Genomic DNA, 24977 nt, shown 5'->3' with positions numbered 1-24977 from the left:
TTAAACAATAACATGCAATGCATTACGGAATCTCAACGGGTCATTTTGAGTCGTAAAGATTACAGGAGCAGTTGCGTACCCAGGATTTGCTAAGTGGGAGGAGTAGGGGATAGTATTCGGCAATGACGTGACCCACTTTTTGGCGGCAAGGGAGAAGCCGGTTTCCTGTACACCATCTCCCCCCCCCACCCCTCCCCTTGGTACGCGTCTGAGGAATGCAGGAGATTTAAAAGTAGCAAAATACAGTTATGAGTTATGAATTTGTCAGTGGACAACATAAACAATACAAAGCTGACCTTCTAAACTTGCTCCAGAAACAGATACAGCAAACCCGCTGACCTACAGGAAGGAAGAAATCACAAGAACTTCTTATCCCATGCCATAGAGATACCGGAAGATTTCTAGGTTGATTTGATTGGGATAATGCCATAGCATTTTAAGCGTGTGTCAACACTGTAGTTGGCTTGTAAATGTACAAATAGTGACGCTTGATTGATGCTTTCCCGAAAGAGGAAAATTTGAAGCAAAATCGTAAAAATTGTTCGATTGATCTGTTTTAGAATTTCGGAAAATTGGTGCTTCATCCTTTTTCCTTTCTTACTTTGAAATATCAAGAAAAATAGAGCTTTGACTGTCAAGACAGTGAGATGGGTCCATTGCGGTAAATACTAATCTAGTGTTCCACATATTGTGTATTTTTACAAAAAACAAAAGCTAATCACAAATCCCTAACGGTATGACTACTAGGGACTGTTAAGGTGCGCTTACAAAAAAGTTGCTGCGACAAAAATTGATTCGCCGAAAGTAAAATGCCGCGCAACATCGCTACTTTTTGTAGCAATGCTTCACAAAAAATGCACGACTTTGCTGCTCGTATATCCGTACCTTCATTTACAAGATCCTCTACATTAAGTTAAAGATTGTTGTTATACAGAGTGATTTTTTTAAACTTTTTTTATAAGAACGTCCAGCTGAGATTTCACTAAATTTTAAGAACATGCTAAGGATATGCCGAGGCTCAGATAGCAGAAAAAAATGTTTTTTTGTCCAAAATTTCGGGGCGAGAAAGCAATGTGAAAACTCGCCCCGAGTATTGGTTTACTAGCTAGTAATAAGTAATTATAATACCGATAAATTACGGGGCGTAAAGCAAAAACGACAACTCGCCCCGAGATTTGGTTTACTAGTAGTAAGTAATTATAATACCGATAAATTACGGGGCGTAAAGCAAAAACGACAACTCGCCCCTAGATTTGGTTTACTAGAACTAAGTAATCATAATACCGATAAATTACGGGGCGTAAAGCAAAAACGACAACTCGCCCCGAGATTTAGTTTACTAGTACTAAGTAATTATAATACCGATAAATTACGGGGCGTAAAGCAAAAACGACAACTCGCCCCGATATTTGGTTTCCTAGTACTAAGTAATTATAATACCGATAAATTACGGGGCGTAAAGCAAAAACGACAACCCGCCCCGATATTTGGTTTACTAGTACCAAGAAATTACGGGGCGTAAAGCAAAAATGACAACTCGCCCCGAGATTTGGTTTACTAGTAGTAAGTAATTATAATACCGATAAATTACGGGGCGTAAAGCAAAAACGACAACTCGCCCCGAGATTTGGTTTACTAGTACTAAGTAATTAAAATACCGATAAATTACGGGGCGTAAAGCAAAAACGACAACTCGCCCCGAGATTTGGCTAAAGCAAAAACGACAACTCGCCCCGATATTTGGTTTACTAGTACCAAGAAATTACGGGGCGTAAAGCAAAATCGACAACACGGCCCAAGGTCCGGTTTATTCACGGGAATTAGGATACTTTGTCAGCGATTTCTCTATAAAATAAACAAAAATGAATCCCCAATTTATGTTAAATAATGAACTCAGCTAATAGAATATTTCTAACCTTATAATCCGAAAGGTCTCCTGCCTTCTGAGTTAGCGAAACCCTTTTTAGTTTCCTCTTGTTATATTTCTATTTCTCTTGTCTAAAAACCCTAGCGATCGTTGTTTTCACTCGAAACATTTGAACGGTACTGTGTAACCATAGCCTCTTTAGGCCCGAGCCCGAGCCCTCTCCGAACCTAACTTCGTATTTACATAGGTTCTATATGAAATAAGAAGGGAGTGAAACAACGCTCGATTCCATTGTTCGAAAACCCGCCTAGTTACGGCCAATGATGTGATGTTTGTATGAGACATGATTGATAGACAGCTCACCTTCAGGGCGTCGCGGAGATCGGGGACACAGGAAGCGCGCGCGAAAGAATGAGTAGGAAGGAGGAAAGGACGTCTTTCTCGCTCTTTCTTTCCTCATCGCGCGCACGTTCGCTTCCGGTCTCCGCGTCGCCCTGGAAAGCTGGTTTCAACGAGAAACTTGTCTAAAACTGCCGTAAATACCTTCGCAAATTTCTTTAAAAAAGAAATAATTTTCCTTCTTTCAGCTAACTAAGATCTTTTTAGTACAGTTTGGCTTTGATTGTTTGGTTCCTGCTGTAATCGTAAAATTTCTAATTACGTAACACGCGTATTCAGTTCATTCTTGATTATGTAATACAATGTAATAACACGTAGTCGGTCCCTACTTCATTATACAAATAGGAACTTTCACATGATACCGCAATGAGTTTTATTCTGGACGACTTTTGCTCTGCGTTCACATGACAACAGTACTGTCAATTACTAAGTTCCCGGGGGAAAACATTCCGCATGTGTTTGAAAATGGCCTAGATCTTTCAATTCCTAATGGTTAGACGTTCTTATTTAAAAAAAGAATGTACGCCTAATTAAAAATCCCTTACAACATTTTACCACAAGGAAACAGATACTATGAAAAACTTCATTAATTATACGAAGGTTTGGGCTGCTTTTTGTTTATTTTCATGTTCGAGTTATTAACGTTAAGCACGGGAAAGTTGTAAATAACAAAAAAAAAACAGTAAACGATAAGTCTCGTGTTTCGGACTGGTGATTAGAATGTTTTAAGGCAAATAAGTAAGTAAAAAAAGTAAGTGAAAAAAAGAAATCTAATCAATATAGAATATAGATAGTCAAAAGTTGACGAATCTCGCTGCCCAAATCTTACCGCTCGCTGGCCACTAAATAAAAAGACGTTCGAGGCTCTAGAGCCTGGCCACCCAAATCTAAAATGCGTCCTGAAAACTATTCTATTGCTATCCCAATCATAAACATTGTATCTATGCACAGCGGTAAACATAACTTTAAAGTCCGGACAAAAGTCTGAATATGTTCTTAACGATGTTCTTAAATTTTAGTGTATATAAGAATATAATACTCAATGAATTATTAGGAAGAGAATTACAATAATGATCAATAGCAATAATAAGGTTGTTACTATGAGCAAAATTTGATTTTGTATTTTAGAACGCATCAGGACAAAAAAAGAAAACATTTTCTGCTATCTGAGCCTCGGCATGTTCTTAGCATGTTCTTTAAATTTGGTGAAATCTCAGGACCGCGGTGATCTTGGATAATAAAATTTCTTAGATACTTAACAGATACTAAACAGATACTAATCAGAAACTAATCAGATACTAAAGAGAAACTAATAGCAAGAAAGGTAATTGTTAATAAAAAAATCCAAAATTGCCTATTTTCTGCATAGAATTAGAGAGTACGGCTGGAAATACGTCAAAATATTTTTTTACAGCGATTTTTGCGCTATTAAGCGGATTTAGGCTAAATTTCCGGTCAATTCGAGTCCAGTTTATATTTAACTCCCCGTAATTGTTGCGATGTAGCGCAGTTACTTTAGTTGATGTAGCCAGCGAGACGTCCAAGCTCGTGATCCAAGTAAGACTTCCACTTGGGTTGTCTTCACCGTCGACAACATTCTTATGTCGGCGCCAAAAAGTACAAAAGTAGACGTTTGCTGTTTGAAAACTTATTAATAACTAAGCGCTAACTCGGTAAAGAAACGTTTTGGAAATGCATATTATAGCTATTTTCTTGCGTATTGCATAGAAATTTGCAAGCGTCTAAACCAGAAACCAGACAAGTTATTCTAATGATTTTATGATTCTAATTATTTTTATTATTATTTTCCTTTGAAGTACCCCCCCCCCCCCCCCCTGACCGTTTTTAAGTATTTGATTAGTATCTAGATTCACCGTAGTTAGCATCTGAGGGATTTCATTTTGCCAGGAATTGGCACAAAGAATTGAATTAAAGTTCTAACATCTTAGGATATCCTTGCCTTTAACTCAGAATTTTAATCTCCTTTCCTACGTTAGCCCAACAAATAGATAAGTACAAAGTATACTTTTAATTTATAAAAATACTGGATAACTACTCTACTTTATTATGTTGCGTTATGTTATTTACTTACCAGAACTAGAACTCCAATGCAATCCATGGTGATTAAAAAATTCACAAGAAGTCACGGTAACTTAGGTAATCCATATATTCACAAGAAGTCACGGTAACTCAGGTTTCTTATGCTCTGAACACCGCCTATTTGCTAAATAATCGAACAAAAAATTCCATATTTTCCGAAGTCATATTCCATACATGATATTCATCTGTGAGATCTAATAATTCTTTAGCGTTTTCAGCGCACCAGGTTATAATAAGGTCCTAACTTATTTGAGTGCGATACTATTATTCTAAGAGTCAAATTTAAGCCATTTAATTATTAATAAGGTTGATTTGTTAAGCCATTCATACATGCGAAAGTTATAAAAACAACTAACTCATATACTCTAAAATATTTTAAAAATAAATAACATGAGAAATAATGGTTCATTTTATCCATGTTTCATTATATGTTGAATTCACTTAAATAAATCTCAAACGAAATGACACTGTAAAACAAGAAATAGAGCAAAACGGCGAGCTATTTAATAATTAAGAATGCTTTTATGTAATTTTGTAGTATTGATGTTTAAACGCTAATGGGTCAAATGACTCCTACGGATACAATTGGCAGCCGCAGGCCTAATCGAGTTTCTCTTGCATTATTAAGTTAATCTTGTGATAAAATGAAATAATAGTCTTGCTTGGCAAACCCCTTCCCCCTCTCCCTCCCTCCCTTCTCCATACACACTCAACCGACAAGCCCGCATGTTTACTTAAATAAATCTCAAACGAAATGACACTGTAAAACAAGAAATAGAGCAAAACGGCGAGCTTAACTATTTAATAATTCAGAATTATAATTGGGGTTTTTGTTACCCATAATTGGGCTTTTTCGTGAATTCCCATGCAGTGAATTTTTAATGTCGCCAGGGAAAAAATATATACGGGGGCGGCGGAACGGTCCCATAAGTGGGGGGCAAAGTTGGGGGGGGGGGGGGTGGTTAGTGGTTTTAGGGGTTTATCAACCTCGTGTTCCAGGGTCGCCGATCCAAAAGACAGGAAAGGGAGAGGGCCCTGGGAACGAGGTTGGGGGTTTAATATAAGAACGCGGGTTCTAACGAGGTTTTTATGCACGGGATCTTAAACTGTTTAACAAATTTGTTGTCGGTTGCATTTTTGTACCGCTTGAAAACCGATGGTTTAAAAAAACATTCATAAATAAAGAAACATCCGGCTCAGTAAAGTGGGGGGCGAACCACTCACCACGTCACGCAACAGACCTTGCGCACCCTGTCACGCCACCCAACAGACCTTGCGCACCCTGCCCGCCACCCCTGATATGTGCGTCTGTTGCGTGACGTGACAGGTTGCGAAAGGTCTGTTGCGTGACGTGACAGGGTGCACGAGGTCTGTTCCGTGACGTGACAGGTTGCGAAAGGTCTGTTGCGTGACGTGCTACTACTACTGCTGCTACTACTACTACTACTCGCGCGCTTGTTGTTTCAGAAGAAATAAGGTCCCTAAACCAGAGCCCTACTTGCTTTTTATTTAAAAATCTTATTTATTTCTAGATTTTTCCACAACGTGCAATGAGCAATAACCATCATAACAAAATCATATCAAAACAAGCTTCTCGTGATAGCATATTGCTGAGGGTGGTACTGCCAGTTATCGCTACTTCCCTTTTAATGTACATTCTCCCTCCTCACCGAAGTCGAATAAGTGTAACATGTTCACTCGCGGTGCTTATTCAGGGCAGACGCAAATATTATAGTAATTACAGGAATGTTGTTATCAGAGTGAGACTAGTGTGTATACCAGCACGCAAACAAACACTTTGAATAGATTATGTTTTGCTCTTAATTGTGCAAAGATGAGCATTTATTACATAAACGTTTGTGGTTGAATGAGATACTCTGTATCCTGTGGCTAAGATTTAAGGATGTCTTAACGCACGGGCTAGATGGAGGGAAATTTATCAAGGTACGGATTGTCTTTCCTATATCTCAAAAATCTTTCCTGTTCCGCTATGTGTCGAGCTCTGATCTCCTCCATGTTTTGTGTTATGCGGTGATAGAACTCGTCTACGATTTGTTTTAGCTCGGCCTTGTATTGCTGTAGGTAAACGGCTGGAATGACAAAAATAACGCACGCTGTTAGATCAGTGCGTTCAACTGCTTTATTATAACCATATTAATGATGATTAGATTAACTCATTTGGGTGTCATAAACATCAGTAAGTTACCACCATCTCAGTCAGCACTAAAAGAAAATCATCATCAGCTACAACATCACTATAGCCAACATCTGCCCCACCCATACCATCACACCCATCACCACGAGTTATCACCATTTCCTTGACCACCACCATCACCACCACTAATAAACAATCACCATCATCATCACCACCATTCCCATGACCGAAACCCCCATTATCATCATGATGATAATCATCACCACTATTCACCACTACAAACAATCACCATCACCACCACCCTCACCACCACCACCATCAACCATCACCACCACCACGATCACCATCACCATTACCATCACCACTATCACCATCACCATTACCATCACCACCACCATCACCACCAGCACCAGCACCATCACCACCAACATCACCAACATCACCATCATCATCACAATCGCCACCATATACAAGATTAGCCATGGCGTCATTCTAGGCTCAACCACCAACGCCGCCTCTTTAAAAACAGCAAAAAAAAAAACAGCAACAACCAAAATAGTATAAAATACACTAGCCGCAAAATTAACGACGATTCCAAAATCCTCTCCATAAAATCAACTGGCCCTCCACTTATCAGCATTTAACACCACGCTATTCCATGGTAACATAGAGATGGTCTTACCTCTATCACCGAGACCTTGCTGCCTTTTCGCTCCCCTCTTGCGCCGCACCGCGTCCAGACCCCCTCCCACGAGGAGACATCCCGTGAGGGCCAGGCACATCTTCCACACTATCCCTTTGAACACTTGACTACTGGCGTCAAAAAGACCAGAGCTTATTTCCTCTTCCATGGATGCGGGCGGTTTCTATGGAGGCGAGAATTTGCATTACTTATTACTGCTAAAAAAAAAAAGAAAAGTAGGCGGTGCAAGCAGAAGAAGATATCTGATTGGTTACTGTCAGCAGCAGAGAACTCTGATTGATCAGTATTAGTAGAAGAAGATATATGATTAGTTACGGTTAGGAGTAGGAGAGATCTGATTGGTTAGTGTCAGTAGAAGACGATATCTGATTGGTTACTGTCAGCAGCAAAGAAATCTGATTGGTCAGTGTCAGTAGAAGAAGATATATGATTAGTTACGGTTAGGAGTAGGAGAGATCTGATTGGTTAGGGTCAGTAGAAGAAGATATCTGATTGGTTACTGTCAGCAGCAGGAGAGATCTGATTGGTTACTGTCAGCAGCAGGAGAGATCTGATTGGTCGGTGTCAGCAGCAGGAGAGATCTGATTGGTCAGTGTCCGTAGAAGAAAACTATATAAGATTAGTTAAGGTACGGTCAGGAGTAGGAGAGATCTGATTGGTTAGTGTCATTAGAAGAAGATATCTGATTGGTTACTGTCAGCAGCAGGGAAGATCTGATTGGTCGGTGTCAGCAGCAGGAGAGATCTGATTGGTCGGTGTCAGCAGCAGGAGAGATCTGATTGGTCGGTGTCAGCAGCAGGGGAGATCTGATAGGTTAGTGTTAGCATAAGATTGTAAAAAGAGATCTAATGATGGTTACCTGTATCTTTGGGAGATTGTCCCTGATGTGAGAGTAGATGTGTGCTTGGTGGTACTTCATGTATTCACGTATACACAGTTGAAGTTTCCCAACGCGACTAGTCATCACCATGCCGTAAACCAGCTCGTACCCGAACAACTGAGAGACCCGCGCACGTCCCGCGGGTAGATCAAACAGCTTGCTGCGACCGTTTGCTATGTACGCATCCACGAGAACGCCTCTCACTTGTTTGGTTATCATCGCGCGGCGGAGGTCCTCATAGCTGTGATACTCGGACTCTACAACATGAAACAGAGACTTAATCGGCTATTGTTATTGGGTGATACTCGATAGTGCTTAAAGAGTCTCTGACAGTCGCCATTTTGTCATCCTAGCAAAGTGTACCAAGTTGAGAAGCCAATTTGTGGAAGCTGTTCGGAATTTTTCTGTTGAATTCGGTAAATAAACCATAAGATATTATTTTTAGGTGGTTGCTTTGAGATTTCTTGACATTTTAATTTCTTCATAATTTAATTTGTGTCCCAATTTTGGGTTGAAATCAATAACAAAGGCGTGGCTGACAAGAGCTCTTGAATGTACCCGGTGAGTTGAAAAAAAACGCAGTGCTTTAAATGAAAAAAATAATGTCTTTTGTTGTCTCGAAAGAAATATACGAAAGTTTAACTTCAAGGCGAGGTCGTTCTCTTAACCATCCACACTGTGTTTCAAGTATTCGTAAAAATAGCAAATCAAAAATCATATTGTATACCAACATGGGTAGCGTGCTAGGAAGCTTTGTTACAATTTTATACTTTTACCTGTTTTGGGGTCGTTGGGCAAATCGAGTAGTAAGTTGGGCGAGTGAGTTGTGCGTGGCGATAACAAACCTGTATTGACGCGTGCATTTCGTCGTACCGCGATGTTGTATTCAACAGAACCCGTAATGGCGCCCACCTGAAAAACATCGCAATGCTTAAGAGTCGGTCTTGATAAATTTTACTTTCCTATAGTTCCAAATCGGGTTACGGATTGGCGGCACAAGCCATTCGATTTACAAAATCATCGATAATAAAATCGTCATCATTTTATCACCAGCATCGCCATCATTGTAATTATGAACTTTATTTAGCAACAACACAAACTAAGAGCATCTACGATATCTAATTCATCGACATCATCGCCAGCGTGTAGCTACGGGGTGCGCCTCCACCTTGGCCGAAAAAATGGGTTTCAATATGATACCTATGACTGCGCACCCTCCCCCCCAGCATATCCCCCCAACATAACCCCACCAGCGTATCCCACCATCATATCCCCCCAGCGTATCCCCCAAGCATATCCCCCAGCATATCCCCCCAGCATATCCCTCCCAGCATATCCCCCAGCATATCCTGGCCCCGCGCATGAACGACACATTTTAACTTTAGCATCATGTTAAAAAGTGGCACTCATCCCGTTCCCCATGGTTACCACTCAACCCTCCCCCCAAGTACCTTGATGCCATAGACGTTGAACGTCGCTGCATTGATGGTGTGTGACACGAGTGATGTCGTGACCTGCGCAGTGAGCATGGAAACAAGCACGAGCCCGCACCACATGTAACAGATGGTCAGCAGTCTCGCAGTCACGCTCTTCGGTGCTCGGTCGCCATATCTAACCGGAAAAGGATAAAAGAAAATGAGAGGGGTTAATAAGCTATTTTTTGGTATTTTTTGGTAATATTTAATTCCTAAAAATAACTGCTATTCAGTAAAATTTGATCGGCTGAATTTTGATTATTTGTTTGTTTTGTTTTGTTTGTTTGTTTAATTGGTTGTTTTCTTTTAACCAAAGCTCTGACGGAAATTAAAAACAGCGGGAACAATGCACTCAAACACATTTTAAAAACAAGTGGGAATAATAGATAGGCACTAAGTGTTACTCTTAAGAATGCGACGCCATACAATTTGACGACTCTCGACGCAAATTAAGTGTTTACATGATTGAGAGAAGAACATTTTTATTGTGTCTGATTGTCTTGGTCTCGTCTCTTATCCAGGGCACCCTCGTCACATACGTACCCAACGGTTGTAGAGCTCTGGTCTGTTACCCAGACCACCCTCGTCACATACGTACCCATCTTGGCCACCCTCGTTTACGTACCCAACGGTTGTAAAGCTGACGAAGGCAAACCAGCTTCCCTCCAAGATACCGCCTCGCAAGAAGGACCCTGGGAACTCTTCCGGATTAACCTCAAAGTCCTAGAGAAACATATCATAATTATCACGTCATGCCAATCTTAACATTGTCTGAAAAAGACTTGCCCACCTACCACTGTCTGACATTGCCTTACCCACCTCTTCCTCTTCTGACATTGCCCACCCCACCTCACCCTGTATGACATTGCCTTACCCCTACCCCTCTCCAGTGTGACATTGCCTAGCCCACCCCACCCCTGTATGACATTGCCTTACCCACCTCTTCCCTTTCTGACATTGCCTTGCCCACCCCACCCCTGTATGACATTGCCTTACCCACCTCTTCCTCTTCTGACATTGCCCACCCCACCCTGTATGACATTGCCTTACCCCTACCCCTCTCCAGTGTGACATTGCCTAGCCCACCACAAATTGTGTGACTTACCACCGCCCATATAGTAATCCCAGCGATGTATATGAATATCAGCATCAACACGAGTAACGTCCAGCTGTCCAATATCGCATTAGAGAAGGCTGAAGATGACTCTTGGGATTCCTGTGGTGGGACTATTAGCGCGACGCCTGGGGCGATGATTATCTGCACAAATTTGTGCACGCCGTACTTTTCTTGCCCCTTGAAGCCGCTGACCGGAAATGTCAGGTCGGTTTCTCCGACTGTGCCCTGGGTTAGACGGGAGATGTTGTGTTTCTCTGCTTCCCCTCCTTCTCCGTCACGCTTGAAGTCAATAACTGCGCAGGAAACCATAAGACACAGGCAGGTGTTAAGGGGAATGCGAAGGGTACGAGCGCACCCTGCTACCTAAATTTGCATACTACCACCCTCCAGAAAAATGTCGCGAGAACAATATTTTGAAAATGACACCTGAGCCCAGCAACGCTAAATTCGGACCCATATATGTCTAATTAGTTATTTAAATGATTGCTGGTGAATGACAATCCATAATTGTTAGATATGCTGGGATACCTGTGGTGCCGTGACCATTATAGCAGACCCCGCAGCATCCTTGGATAACCTCGTTCAGGATCCATGGCACGATTCCCGTCAAGGACGATGAATTGTTGCGTGTGACGTAAGGCTCCACCAGGTAGTATGACGTGGATAGGTGACGAGTGCAGCGACACGTCTCTGAAAGGCAGAATGTGAGTCACGCGATCCAGCACGTCACCCAAACTAATATGTAACAACGTACGCTAACACATCGCTTTTGTCACTATTTTCTCACGTAACCCAACATGTCCCTCTTCTAAATAGTCTACTAACGCGAGTACGCCTAAATTCCTGTGGTGATAAAAGACAAGTGTTTCTCGAAATAAAAGATTCCCTACAAGTTTACATGAGATTTCACCATTTAGCGGCCAAGAAAAAGCAAGCAACAGAAGCAAATGATTAAAACAGTTTTCCGAATATAAAATGCAATCTCCTTATAAAGAGGAGACCGAGGAAAAAAACAAATGACTAGTGACACGAATAAATGTTTGATGTGCGCAACCCGACTCATCCTTGATGGTAATGAGGCGTCACGCAAACTGTCACTTTACGCAAGTCAAGACACCTTAGCTCCAAAGACAGGCTTACTCGTGACTCCCTCGCCCTCGATGGTGAGGCGTCACGCAAACTAACACGTCACGCAAGTCAAAACACCTTACCTCCATAGACAGACTGACTCGTGACTCCCTGGCCCTTGATGGTGAGGCGTCACGCTAACTAACACGTCACACAAACTAGCAAGTCACGCAAACTAACACGTCACGCAAGTCAAAACACCTTACCTCCATAAACAGGCTGACTCGTGACTCCCTGGCCCTTGATGGTGAGGCGTCACGCTAACTAACACGTCACACAAACTAACACGTCACGCAAGTCAAAACACCTTACCTCCATAGACAGGCTGACTCGTGACTCCCTGGCCCTTGATGGTGAGGCCAACAGCCCGTACTGCATACACCGCGTAGTTCTCTAGACCTCTCAGCACGGTCGAGTTCACGTCCGGGCCAACTGTCATATTCAACTCCACGCCCTTTACTTCCTTACCCGTGTCTCGGACTTGCATGTAAAATATCCGGTATCCGATTAACACGCCGTGGGTAAATCCTCGGGGGATTGGGCCCCAAGACACGTTTAAACCGTCAGGGGCGGTGAAGTTTAAAACGGTGACGTTTATTGGTGGCTTGCTAGGAACTGACAAAAATAGACAGGATCCATGTAAATGTCGGACACCACCACTTCAAATTCTCAATTACCAAATGGTAAAAAAACGCTTTATGACTGGCAAACATTTTATGCTTACCTGATTCATCAGTTAGTCCCGTATGCTCTTTGCTAAGCACCCCATGACCCTTGGCTGTGTATCCTAGCAACCAGAAGGAGTACCAATTCGACGCCTTGAGCTCCGTCACGTGGTATGACGTCACACTTGGCGGGAGCGTGACGTTGGTTCGGCTGTGATTATTAGTGGTGAGACTGTAATAAAGAACGTAGCCGAGGAGGATGCCATGTGTTTGAGGCGCGGGGATTGGTGACCAGGACACGTTCAGGCTGGAGTAGCTTGATAGCGTCACGGTAATGTTTGGAGGAGGAAGACTAGGTGCTAGCGGTAGATTACAAGAAAAAGGTCATCAGGGACATGAGGCACTGAAATATGGAGAATGAATGGAGGGCGGACAGAGGAAACGGAAGGCACACAAATGGACAAATATGCAAGGAGGACAGACGAATAGACAGAAAGGGGCCGTAGAAGAGGTACATTATTTAAAAATAAAACTATAAGGAAATGACCAGTATGGGTGTGGCTGTACCCCCCAAAATATTTTCTTCATGTTTCTGTATCGTGCACCCCTCCCCTCACCCCAAAACACACATATATCGAGGTCTCCCTCCCCTCCCCCCCCATACACACATATCTCGAGTATCCCCTCCCCCCATACACACATATCTCGAGGTACCCCTCCCTTCCCCCCATATACACATATCTCGTGGCACCCCTCCCCTACCCCCATATACACATATCTCGAGGCACCCCTCCCCTCCCCACATACACACATATCTCGAGGCACCCCTCCCCTCCCCACATACACACATATCTCGTGGCACCCCTCCCCTCCCCACATACACACATATCTCGTGGCATCCCTCCCCTCCCCCCATACACGCATATCTCGAGGCACCCCTCCCCTCCCCCCAATACACACATATCTCGAGGCACCCCTCCCCTCCCCACATACACGCATATCTCGAGGCACCCCTCCCCTCCCCCCAATACACACATATCTCGAGGCACCCCTCCCCCCATACACACATATCTCGAGGCACCCCTCCCCCCATACACACATATCTCGAGGCACCCCTTCTCTCCCCCCATACACACATATCTCGAGGCACCCCTCCCCCCATACACACATAACTCGAGGCACCCCTCCCCTCCCCCCATACACACATATCTCGAGGCACCCCTCCCCTCCCCACATACACACATATCTCGAGGCTCCCCTTCCCTCCCCCCATACACACATATCTCAAGGCATCCCTCCCCTCCCCCCATACACACACATCTCGAGGCAGCCCTCCCCCCCATACACACATATCTCGAGGCACCCCTTCTCTCCCCCCATACACACATATCTCGAGGCACCCCTCCCCCCCATACACACATAACTCGAGGCACCCCTCCCCTCCCCCCATACACACATATCTCGAGGCACCCCTCCCCACATACACACATATCTCGAGGCACCCCTCCCCCCATACACACATATCTCGAGGCACCCCTCCCCCCATACACACATATCTTGAGGCACCCCTTCCCTCCCCCCATACACACATATCTCGAGGCACCCCTCCCCCCCATACACACATAACTCGAGGCACCCCTCCCCTCCCCCCATACACACATATCTCGAGGCCTGCTACAGCTCTGAGATATGCACGCAGACAGAAAGACAATTTAGACTTATATACACACAAGTTGACAAACAAATTCACAGATGTACAACTGGACGGACGGACGGACAGAAGACAGACAGACAGATGGACCGACAGAAGGACTCACTGTCTTCGTCAGTGTGGGCGTAGATAGGTTGGCTCATGACACCCTCATGTCTGGTCACGCCCATCACCCGCAAGCTGTAGTTTGTATATCTCCTGAGACCCGTCAGCTCAACCGACGACTGTGTTTCCGGTACAGTCACGTGACTGTAGTTGGCGTGACCAAGCGTTGCATTACTTGTTGCGTTACTTGTGAGATTGAATGGAACTACTGCGTAAAGAATTTTATAGAAGCGCAGGATTCCGGCGACAAGGGCGGGATCTATCCTTTGCCACGTAACCAGGAGGGAGGTGGAGCTCGTGTTACGCGCGGTCACATTCATCGGAGAAACTTGGGGGTCTGGGTACAAAAAATCAACACATTGACAATCGATACATTGACAGACAAGGGAAAGCTGCTTTGAAATGGGACGCTTTAAGACATCAATGCCGTACACTTATGATACAAAAATGCGCACGGCTCTCTATTATAGTGAACTAAATTATGCAGTAACAGTGAAAACCTGATGCGTGACATTTAAGAGTCTAAAGGTAAGAGTCTCGACATAAGAGATGACATGTCTATCTGACATAACACCCACACACCATAACATGGCACACACTATGCGTGACAGTCCTACGAGGTCCATGACATGTAAGAGCTTAGTATTCTATTACCTTCGTGTTTAGTCCTTGCTATGAATACTTCGACATTGGCAGTGATCCTTTATTTAGAAAGTATACATGGCTATCTGGTGTTGCGTGACAGTCAAACACTATGTGCGTCATATACAAAGCGTGACAGTCACACAAGAAGCGGGACATTTGCGAACCATGGTATCACCTCACCTTCGTCGTCAGTCCTGACTGTGAATACTTCACTCCACGGGCCGTAACCCTTGATGGTGAAGGCGCGCACTGCTATCTGGTACAGCGAATATGGCTCCAGGCCTGTTATGGTGTAGTTACGCTGCCAGGCAGGGAGAGGCACAAGGGTAGAGACTGGGTCTAGCGTCCTACGGTGACGCACATGGGCTGTGTGGTGCTGTGATATGATAAAATCAACTTAATGAGTAAGCAGGCCCGTCCTGATTGCATATAAGAATGAAGTGGGCGTTTGTATTTTTCAGAGCTAAAGTACCAAAGTTTCTATCAAACACGTAATGGTCAGAGTCGTGCTCGTGTCTTAATTTAAATAAGATAATAGCAATGTTATTACGTTGATCATAATTAAGATTACAGTCACAGTTACGTCTCAGGCACGGTCAAAGTCACGTTCACGTCTCAGGCAGGGTAAAGTCACGGTGATGTCTCAGGCAGGGTCAAAGTCACGCGGTCACGTCTCAGTCAGGGTCAAAGTCACGCGGTCACGTCTCATGCAGGGTCAAAGTCACGTTCACGTCTCAGTCAGAGTCAAAGTGGCGGTCACGTCTCAGGCAGGGCCAAAGTCACGTTCACGTCTCAGTCAGAGTCAAAGTGGCGGTCACGTCTCAGGCAGGGTCCAAGTCACGGTCATGTCTCACTCAGGGTCAAAATGACAGTCACGTCTCAGTGAGGGTCAAAGTCACGTTCACGTCTCAGTCAGAGTCAAAGTGACGGTCAAGTCAAGGTCACGACCAAAGGTATGGTCACGTCTCAGGCAGGGTCAAAGTGACGGTCACGTCTCAGGCAGGGCCAAAGTCACGTTCACGTCTCAGAGTCAAAGTGACGGTCAAGTCAAGGTCACGACAAAAGGCATGGTCATGTCTCTGTCACGGTCACGTCTCAGGCAGGGTCAAAGTCACGGTCACGTCTCAGGCAGGGTCCAAGTCACGGTCATGTCTTACTCGGTCAAAATGACAGTCACGTCTCAGTGAGGGTCAAAGTCACGGTCACGTCTCACTTTGGGTCAAAATGACGGTCAGGTCTCAGGCAAGGTCAAAGTCACGGTCACGTCTCAGTCAGAGTCAAAGTGGCGGTCACGTCTCAGGCAAGGTCAAAGTGACGGTCACGTCTCAGTTAGGGTCAAAGTCACGGTCACGGCAAGGTCACGGCCATTGTCACGGTCACGACCACAGTCACGGTGACGTCAAAGTTGCAGTTACAGTCACAGTCACGTCACATTCACGATCACAGGTATAGTTAAGAAATCCAAAATCCACTTCATACCTCTACTGATTGAATACTCCTGCGTCTACGGCGTGACCGCAATTCGCTGTCACCCCGCAGGCTCGTCTTGTTGTACATCAACTCATGACCTAGAATAACCCCGTCCTGTTCCGATAGAATGACGTCATACCACGTGACTGTGATAGCGTTTTTGCTAATATTGAACCCGGTGACGTTTGCTGGTGGTAGCGCGGGTACTGCGAAAGGCACAGAGAATAAAAGATTCTTAGTAATTTACAGGATATTTAATGTGATTTTTGCAAATGGATGCACCATTTTCGTTTGCGCCGTTTTAACCTCCTTGATAATAGGTTAAGAAATGGGTCTGGAGATAGTCACGTGGCATTCTCTATAGGTGTGAGACAATGAAGTGTAAAATTTTGTTTTAAGATGGTTATCACGATTTTATTACAAATCAATAAGGTAAAATCATCTTTTATTAAGATTATTGCTACTAACAAAGAAAGACATTTGTCTATCAATAAATTGAAACAATAGCTAATGTTTGGCCGACTGGGACTCTTTAAATAAAGAATATTAACTTACCATCTTGGTCGGTTGTAGAGTATACTGTAGCAGCCGGGCCGTGTCCCTTAACCGTTAGGGCATGGACACTAATGCTATAATTCACAAACTGATCCAGACCAGTCAAATTTACAGACAAAATTCCAGCACATACAACTTTCACTCTCCTCCTCAGGTCTACTCCGTCGACGCGGTGATAGGAGACTTGGTAACCACGGAGAACACCGTGAATGAAGAAGCTGTCACTCAGTGGTTGCCAGGCGACGGCTAGGCTTGTTGAGCTAGTGTTCTGGGCCTTTAGATTTGTCGGGGGTCGACTGGGAACTAGTAAATAAAGAAAAAGGTTACAAATAAAAGAGGTTGAAATGAATATTTGAAACACACTTTAAAATATTGGATATGCTCTAATAAGACAATCATATCAATCAATAGCACTCGTTTTTTTTCTAAATGGTCTAAAGGAGCTTGGGATGAGCGCACGGGAAACCAGTGATGTTTTAAAAACGTTGGGACTGGGCCTATTTTCAAAACGGCGGCCTATTAAATCGTAGTAAACATGAATTCCTGCATGTTTTTATGGAAATACTCGATGTAAACAGTTCTAGGCCTGACAAAAAAGCAAAAAAAAAATTGTTGAAGCGGATTTCCAAATATGGCATGTGATGTCCTAATAAGGAAATGACCAAGCAAGCTAGAAAAAGGACAGTTTTGAAAACAGACTGATTGATATGTAAAGAGCGAATCACTTACTATCCTCATCTGTCAAGGCCTCCCTTGTCTCGTTCATCCCAATACCCTGAGTGTTGTAAGCCGTCACGTTAATCACATACACTGTGAACTTTTTCAACTCGGTAAACTCAGTGGTGTTAACACCCGATTCTACTTGAAATGTTCTGCTGACGGTTTGCATGGCCAAACCTCGTTCCCATAGCAACACTTTGTAACCAAGTACGATGCCATGGCGGTAGCGCTCTGGGACTCGTCCCCAGTCTACTCGCAGGCTTGTTGAGCTGGTGTTGTAGAAGGCGATGTTGGCGGGGGGTCTACCAGGTGCTGGGGAATCAAGATCAAAACGATTATCAAACAACTCAGACTGAAAGTCTGTAGTTGAAGTAGAAGTAGAAGATATCGACATCTCCATCAATAAGTCATAAAATAACTAAAGACAAGGACAGCAATTAATGATGATAATAATCATGGCAAGATGGCTAGATGATGGGAATGGTGATGGCAATCGAGTTAATGACTATGGTTATGCGTATTGGATTTGGTAAGAGTAGGATCGGTAGCGGTTGTGATAATTATGGTTATATGACGGTAGTGCTGCTGATGATAATGATGATTATCATGGTGTTAGTAGTAATAACAGATGATGATGATGATTATCATGGTGTTAGTAGTAATTACAGATGATGATAATGATTATCATGGTGTTAGTAGTAATAACAGATGATGATGATGATGATTATCATGGTGTTAGTAGTAATAACAGATGATGATGATGATGATGATGATTATCATGGTGTTAGTAGTAATAACAGATGATGATGATGATTATCATGGTGTTAGTAGTAATAACAGATGATGATAATGATTATCATGGTGTTAGTAGTAATAACAGATGATGATGATGATGATTATCATGGTGTTAGTAGTAATAACAGATGATGATGATGATGATTATCATGGTGTTAGTAGTAATAACAGATGATGATGATGATTATCATGGTGTTAGTAGTAATAACAGATGATGATGATGATTATCATGGTGTTAGTAGTAATAACAGATGATGATGATGATTATCATGGTGTTAGTAGTAATAACAGATGATGATGATGATTATCATGGTGTTAGTAGTAATAACAGATGATGATGATGATGATTATCATGGTGTTAGTAGTAATAACAGATGATGATGATGATGATTATCATGGTGTTAGTAGTAATAACAGATGATGATGGTGATTATCATGGTGTTAGTAGTAATAACAGATGATGATGATGATGATTATCATGGTGTTAGTAGTAATAACAGGTGATGATGATGATTATTATCATGGTGTTAGTAGTAATAACAGATGATGATGATGATTATCATGGTGTTAGTAGTAATAACGGATGATGATTATCATGGTGTTAGTAGTAATAGCGGATGATGATTATCATGGTGTTAGTAGTAACAACAGATAATGATGATGATAATTATCATGGTGTTAGTAGTAATAATGGATGATGATGACGATAATTATCATGGTGTTAGTAGTAATAACAGATGATGATGATGATGATTATCATGGTGTTAGTAGTAATAACAGATGATGATGATGATGATTATCATGGTGTTAGTGGTAATAACAGATGATGATGATGATAATTATCATGGTGTTAGTAGTAATAACGGATGATGATTATCATGATGTTAGTAGTAATAATGGATGATGATTATCATGATGTTAGTAGTAATAATGGATGATGATTATCATGGTGTTGGTAGTAATAACAGATGATGATGATGATTATCATGGTGTTAGTAGTAATAACAGATGATGATGATGATGATGATGATTATCATGGTGTTAGTAGTAATAACAGATGATGATGATGATTATCATGGTGTTAGTAGTAATAACAGATGATGATGATGATGATGATGATGATTATCATGGTGTTAGTAGTAATAACAGATGATGATGATGATTATCATGGTGTTAGTAGTAATAACAGATGATGATGATGATGATTATCATGGTGTTAGTGGTAATAACAGATGATGATGATGATAATTATCATGGTGTTAGTAGTAATAATGGATGATGATGATGATAATTATCATGGTGTTAGTAGTAATAACAGATGATGATGATGATTATCATGGTGTTAGTGGTAATAACAGATGATGATGATGATAATTATCATGGTGTTAGTAGTAATAATGAATGATGATGATGATAATTATCATGGTGTTAGTGGTAATAACAGATGATGATTATCATGGTGTTAGTAGTAATAACGGATGATGATTATCATGGTGTTAGTAGTAATAACAGATGATGATGATGATAATTATCATGGTGTTAGTAGTAATAACAGATGATGATGATGATGATTATCATGGTGTTAGTAGTAATAACAGATGATGATGATGATGATTATCATGGTGTTAGTGGTAATAACAGATGATGATGATGATAATTATCATGGTGTTAGTAGTAATAATGGATGATGATTATCATGGTGTTAGTAGTAATAACAGATGATGATGATGATTATGACGTGGCCCTCACCTTCTTCTGTAGTTCGTATTAGTACCGGCGTGCTTAGCGGCCCGTTACCTATACGCGTATACGCCACTACTGTCACGCGATATACCGTGTAAGGCCAAAGGCCACCAATCTCCACGATCTTCGATATTCCCTCAGTTACTTGCTCATGAATCTCATTACTGCTGTTCTCTCTGTAGAATACGCGATATCCTAGAAGATGGCCAAGCACGTTGCGGACGTGGTCGTTAAACTTCCATTGTAGACGGAACGACCTTGCCGAGATAGCTACACCTTCGACGCGGTAGGGGGCCACGGCGGGAACTAAAGAGTGCCATCAATAAGAAGGTTATATGGTAGTGACTCAAGTGATCTGCAGACATGCTAACTGTAGTACAGACCTTACAAATCTCTTAAAGATTGAATCAACAGCATGGTGAAACACTTCATCAGGAGATACAACCGTCATGAACAGTGCGAATAACGTAAGCGCATGCGCGTGTTCTGGCGAAAACAAACACAATCGTAGTGTTGAATCGTTCGAGTAAAGGTACGAAACGCTGACTTTAGTCGCTGTTTTCACTAGTTGTACAGCATTAAAACCAAACTGTTATGGCCAAAGAGTAATTGTATATTTTGTATTGCATTATGTTGAATTTGCACACCACATACCGTTGCTCTCATCTTTGTAATGCAAATATGTGTCCGATACTTAAAACGAATCTGTATTTAGCATAGTCTTCAAATCCCTCTTACCGTGCCACAAGTTTTTGTAAGTATATATATGATATTTACCAGCTGGGAGGTCCGTATCGTGAAATACCGTGACCGAGGTCTTTTCAAAGCCGAGGTCACGGTATTTCCCGATAAGGACCGACCCTTAGCTGGTAAATAACATATTTATTTTTTCCTCGATAGAATTTCCAACGTTGTTTACCTTACGGGCTCAACGAGGCGAGGTTGCGTTTCTGACTTTCGTCGATGTTCGTGAAGATTTTGTTCGCTCATGATCATTTAATAAACTCCATTTTGTATTTCCACACAACGCTTTAAATCCTCCAGAAATACAGAACCTCCAAAGAAGACATTCGCTGAGTTTTGACCAACAATTTTGTAAAATAATTTAGTCCAGATTGATACGTCGTTCGCAACTCTAATTGATCGTAGAAATGTCTTCTTTCGCTGTAAACCCTCCACAGACGATAAGATATATTCACTAAAGAACTTCTCTTGAATGTGGATACGTTAAGCTGGTTATGCAGGTAAATTTATAGAGTGATTTGTCGTTTTTCTTCGTATGAAGAGACGATTTGTTGCAAAATCATTATGGCGGGAAATTGTCAAAACACAGGGAGTTTGAATCCGATTTTCCGTAAAGTCAATGATTTTAGATAAAAGGACTAAGATCTATAACATCGGGAGTAATCCAGTTTTCGATGGGCATTTTACAAATCAACTCACCATTTCGAGCTTTGGAGGTGAGCGGTAGCGCGCGATTTGATGGATACCAGACCCCGAAAAAAAAAATTTCGCTTATTTCTACCTTTTGATTGATTTTCTGTTATTTCTTTCATATTGTATGTTTATCCTGTTTACAGTCTTTTACCGCTAATCGATCAGAATAAAGATGTAAAATTTAACCGTGGCGAGTACACAAACAGTACAAAAGATGACAGATTTGTTTGTTAATGAGGAAGTCATAAAGAAAATTATAGCCTAAGCTTTGCGCTATTTGCTTAGCAGTAGCCTTAATGTGACAGTTCGCCGGTATAAATCCGCCATTTCAAAACAAAAAGGCCTGTTTAGCCGCGGAGGGCTGGAACTAGTTTTGGTCTTGCGTTTTTCAGCACTAGCACCATCATGTACTTTACTGTAACGCACTGCATTGTCACGTACGCCACTGTAGCACATAAAAGTCACGTAATTCACTGTCGCGTTAATCATGGACGTCCTTCACTTTCACGTTAACCAACCCAAGTACCTCATTGTCACGAGAACAAAGTGTCACGCACATCACTGTTACGTAAACCAAGTCATGTAAATCACTTTCACGTAAACAATGTCACGTACTCACTGTCACGTAAACCTGTCTCGTACCTTTTTGTCACCTAAACTAATGTCACGGACACGACACTGTCACTAACCCTGACTAACAGGTTAGCTAGCAGCTTACACAAGTCCTATAACACGTTAGCTAGCAGCTTGCACGAGTCCTATAACAGGTTAGGTAGCAGCTTACACGAGTCCTATAACAGGTTAGCTAGCAGCTTGCATGAGTCCTATAACAGGTTAGCTAGCAGCTTGCATGAATCCAATAACAGGTTAGCTAGCAGGTTACACGAGTCCTATCACAGGTTCGCTAGCAGCTTGCATGAGTCCTATAACAGGTTAGCTAGCAGTTTGCATGAGTCCTATAACAGGTTAGCTACCAGCTTGCATGAGTCCTATAACAGGTTAGCTAGCAGCTCGCATGAGTCTAATAACAGGTTAGCTAGCAGCTTGCATGAGTCCTATAACAGGTTCGCTAGCAGCTTGCATGAGTCCTCTATTAGGTTAGCAATGACCACCACTTACCGTCCTCATCTGTCATGGCGTAGACAGGTGCACTCGGAACACCCTCGAATCTAGTCACGCCCACCACAACAGCACTGTAATTAGTGAACAGCAACAGACCCGTGATCTCCACCGAAACACCGCTGATCACAGGTACCGTCAGGCTACGACTTGTCGTATTAGGCCCAACCACAGGGTTCCCATCAAGGTCAAGCTCTGCTAGGATCACTATGTAGTATTTGAGGATCCCCGCCACTTGGCTTGCGTGAATCGGTTGCCAGGTAACGGAGAGTGACGTATTACTTGTGTTGAAGACTTGTACGTTAGCTGGCGGGATCTTAGGGGCTGTAGAGAGTACAATTGAAGGTTTCTTGATATGCGATTTCTTGTTATATGTTTCCAGTCAATAAAATGAATCAATCAATGCTGACACGAACTTAGGACTGCTTTAATAAAATGACATAAGGTGACTGCCACAAAATCACCAGTATATGTTTAAGCAACATTTATATCTAATGTCTACTAGCTAATAGCTTAAGTGTTGGGCTTGAAGATTTTGCCTCAAATATAACTTGATCGTCTGCTGAAACAGGTACCATCCACTTTCATCTTTACCAAGATGTGTGCTATCACAACTTTCACTAGGGTAAGCATAGGCGAATAGCTAGTGATAGGCAAGCTTAAGGTTGGTTCTCACTTGGACGTAAGCCCAAGTGGAACGCAGGTAGTTTTCCGATTGTCACTAGAACATAAGCGCAAGAGAACGCAACTGCGTGATTTTCTTCCGCTTGCGCTTATGTTTGACCGATACATACTGCGCTTCCGTTTGCGCTTACGTCCTAGTGAGAACCAATCTTTAATCTCCCTCCTTGACCGCCTAAAAGCGATCCTTAACTATAAAAGAATCGCAAGTCTTAGACCTCTCGCGTATAATATCTATGATTCCGCCCAACCCGTCCCTCGCCGTATCCGAACAGCGCACCTGCGGTACCGTGCTCCCTCTATTACACTTTGAAGCAAAAAAAAGAAAAAAGAATAAGTACTAACCCTCTTCGTCGGTCTTGATGATAACAGGGGCACTCCACGGCCCCTCCCCCGCACCAGTATACGCGCACACCGTGATGACGTAATCAGTATATGGAAGAAGACCCGTCAGACTTGTGTTGAGGAGACGGCTCTCACTCACGGCAAAGTTAACCAAGTCCCCGGTCACGTGATAGCGAATTTTGTAGCCAACCAATCGTCCGTTTCTGTGAGTGGCTTCTACTGGTTGCCATAGCAATTGAAGACTACTGTCACTTGTGTTGTAGCCGCTGACATTAAGCGGTGGCGCAGATGGTGCTAAGGGGAACATGAGTAAATCATGTGTGAATATAAACACAGCAAACCTTACCGACTCTGATATAAACAAAGTAGACCTTACCGTCTTTGATATAAACACAGCAAACTTTACCGTATCTAATATAAACACTGCAAACCTTACCGTCCTCCAAGGTGGTGCAGCTGATTGGCGGTGAATACGGCCCTTTGCCTTTCTCGTTGAACACAAGAACCGACATGTTGTATGTAGTGTATTCGTGGAGTTCACGCACATCGTACCACGCGCGCGAGGAACACGAGAGATGCTCACGCGCGATGCTCTCGTCACGCCACCCAACAATACTCACGGCGTATCCAAGCACTATTCCGTGGACGTGGAAATGACTCAAAGCCCAAGTGAGACGGATGACGGTAGAGTTAAGCGCTAGACACTGGACGGATTGAGGTGAGGCGGTCGGTACTAGTAGACGGAATTACAAAAATAAATGTTATTGATTGATCTTAAAGTGGCGGGCTTACCAGGCTGACCAGAATGCTTTGCATTGTTATTGCTTTCTCGTGCGTTCCGCTTGCGCTTACGTCAAAGTTGGTGATGACTTAAACAATAACATGCAATGCATTACGGCAAGGGCGAGTGATTTTCTTTAAGGAAAACGTTTTTACCGCGAGATTCTTGTGGAGAACCTACCGTCAGATAATGTCCTCTTTGTGACATTTGCTTTAGCTCCGTCTCCAAATTCATTATATCCCCAAACGGAGAGCTCGTATGTCGTAAATTTCTTCAGTCCGCGGAACTCTGACACGCCCGATATCGCTGGACTGAATGTGCGGTTAATGACGAATGTCATGTTAGTGGGCTCCTGGAGCACTATGGTATAGCCCTGTATGA

At 42.7% G+C, this 24977-nt stretch overlaps 1 protein-coding gene across 1 annotated transcript in view; it reads right to left on the bottom strand.

The window, feature by feature from the left end:
- Positions 1-5852: 5852 nt before the first annotated feature.
- Positions 5853-24977, bottom strand: part of LOC5514972 (protein sidekick-1) — a 33350-nt gene continuing 14225 nt past the window's right edge. The window contains exons 12-32 of the mRNA XM_048730189.1: positions 24752-24977; positions 24625-24662; positions 24252-24548; positions 23816-24109; positions 22790-23113; positions 20240-20539; positions 17705-18007; positions 16976-17278; positions 16430-16626; positions 15131-15326; positions 14307-14642; positions 12549-12848; positions 12137-12439; positions 11225-11386; positions 10685-10989; positions 10205-10302; positions 9556-9715; positions 8950-9016; positions 8084-8361; positions 7204-7387; positions 5853-6456 (exon numbers count right to left, since the gene is read on the bottom strand). The exon at positions 24752-24977 is cut by the window's right edge and continues 118 nt beyond it. Of these exons, the coding sequence (XP_048586146.1) occupies positions 6287-6456; positions 7204-7387; positions 8084-8361; positions 8950-9016; positions 9556-9715; positions 10205-10302; positions 10685-10989; positions 11225-11386; positions 12137-12439; positions 12549-12848; positions 14307-14642; positions 15131-15326; positions 16430-16626; positions 16976-17278; positions 17705-18007; positions 20240-20539; positions 22790-23113; positions 23816-24109; positions 24252-24548; positions 24625-24662; positions 24752-24977 (4841 nt within the window). The 3' untranslated portion in view covers positions 5853-6286. The remainder of the gene's footprint in view (positions 6457-7203; positions 7388-8083; positions 8362-8949; positions 9017-9555; positions 9716-10204; positions 10303-10684; positions 10990-11224; positions 11387-12136; positions 12440-12548; positions 12849-14306; positions 14643-15130; positions 15327-16429; positions 16627-16975; positions 17279-17704; positions 18008-20239; positions 20540-22789; positions 23114-23815; positions 24110-24251; positions 24549-24624; positions 24663-24751) is intronic.

Source organism: Nematostella vectensis, chromosome 7 (assembly GCF_932526225.1).
Source record: "Nematostella vectensis chromosome 7, jaNemVect1.1, whole genome shotgun sequence".
In the NCBI taxonomy this organism is placed as follows: Eukaryota; Metazoa; Cnidaria; class Anthozoa; order Actiniaria; family Edwardsiidae; genus Nematostella; species Nematostella vectensis.
This window is presented reverse-complemented; position numbering and strand designations above follow the sequence as displayed.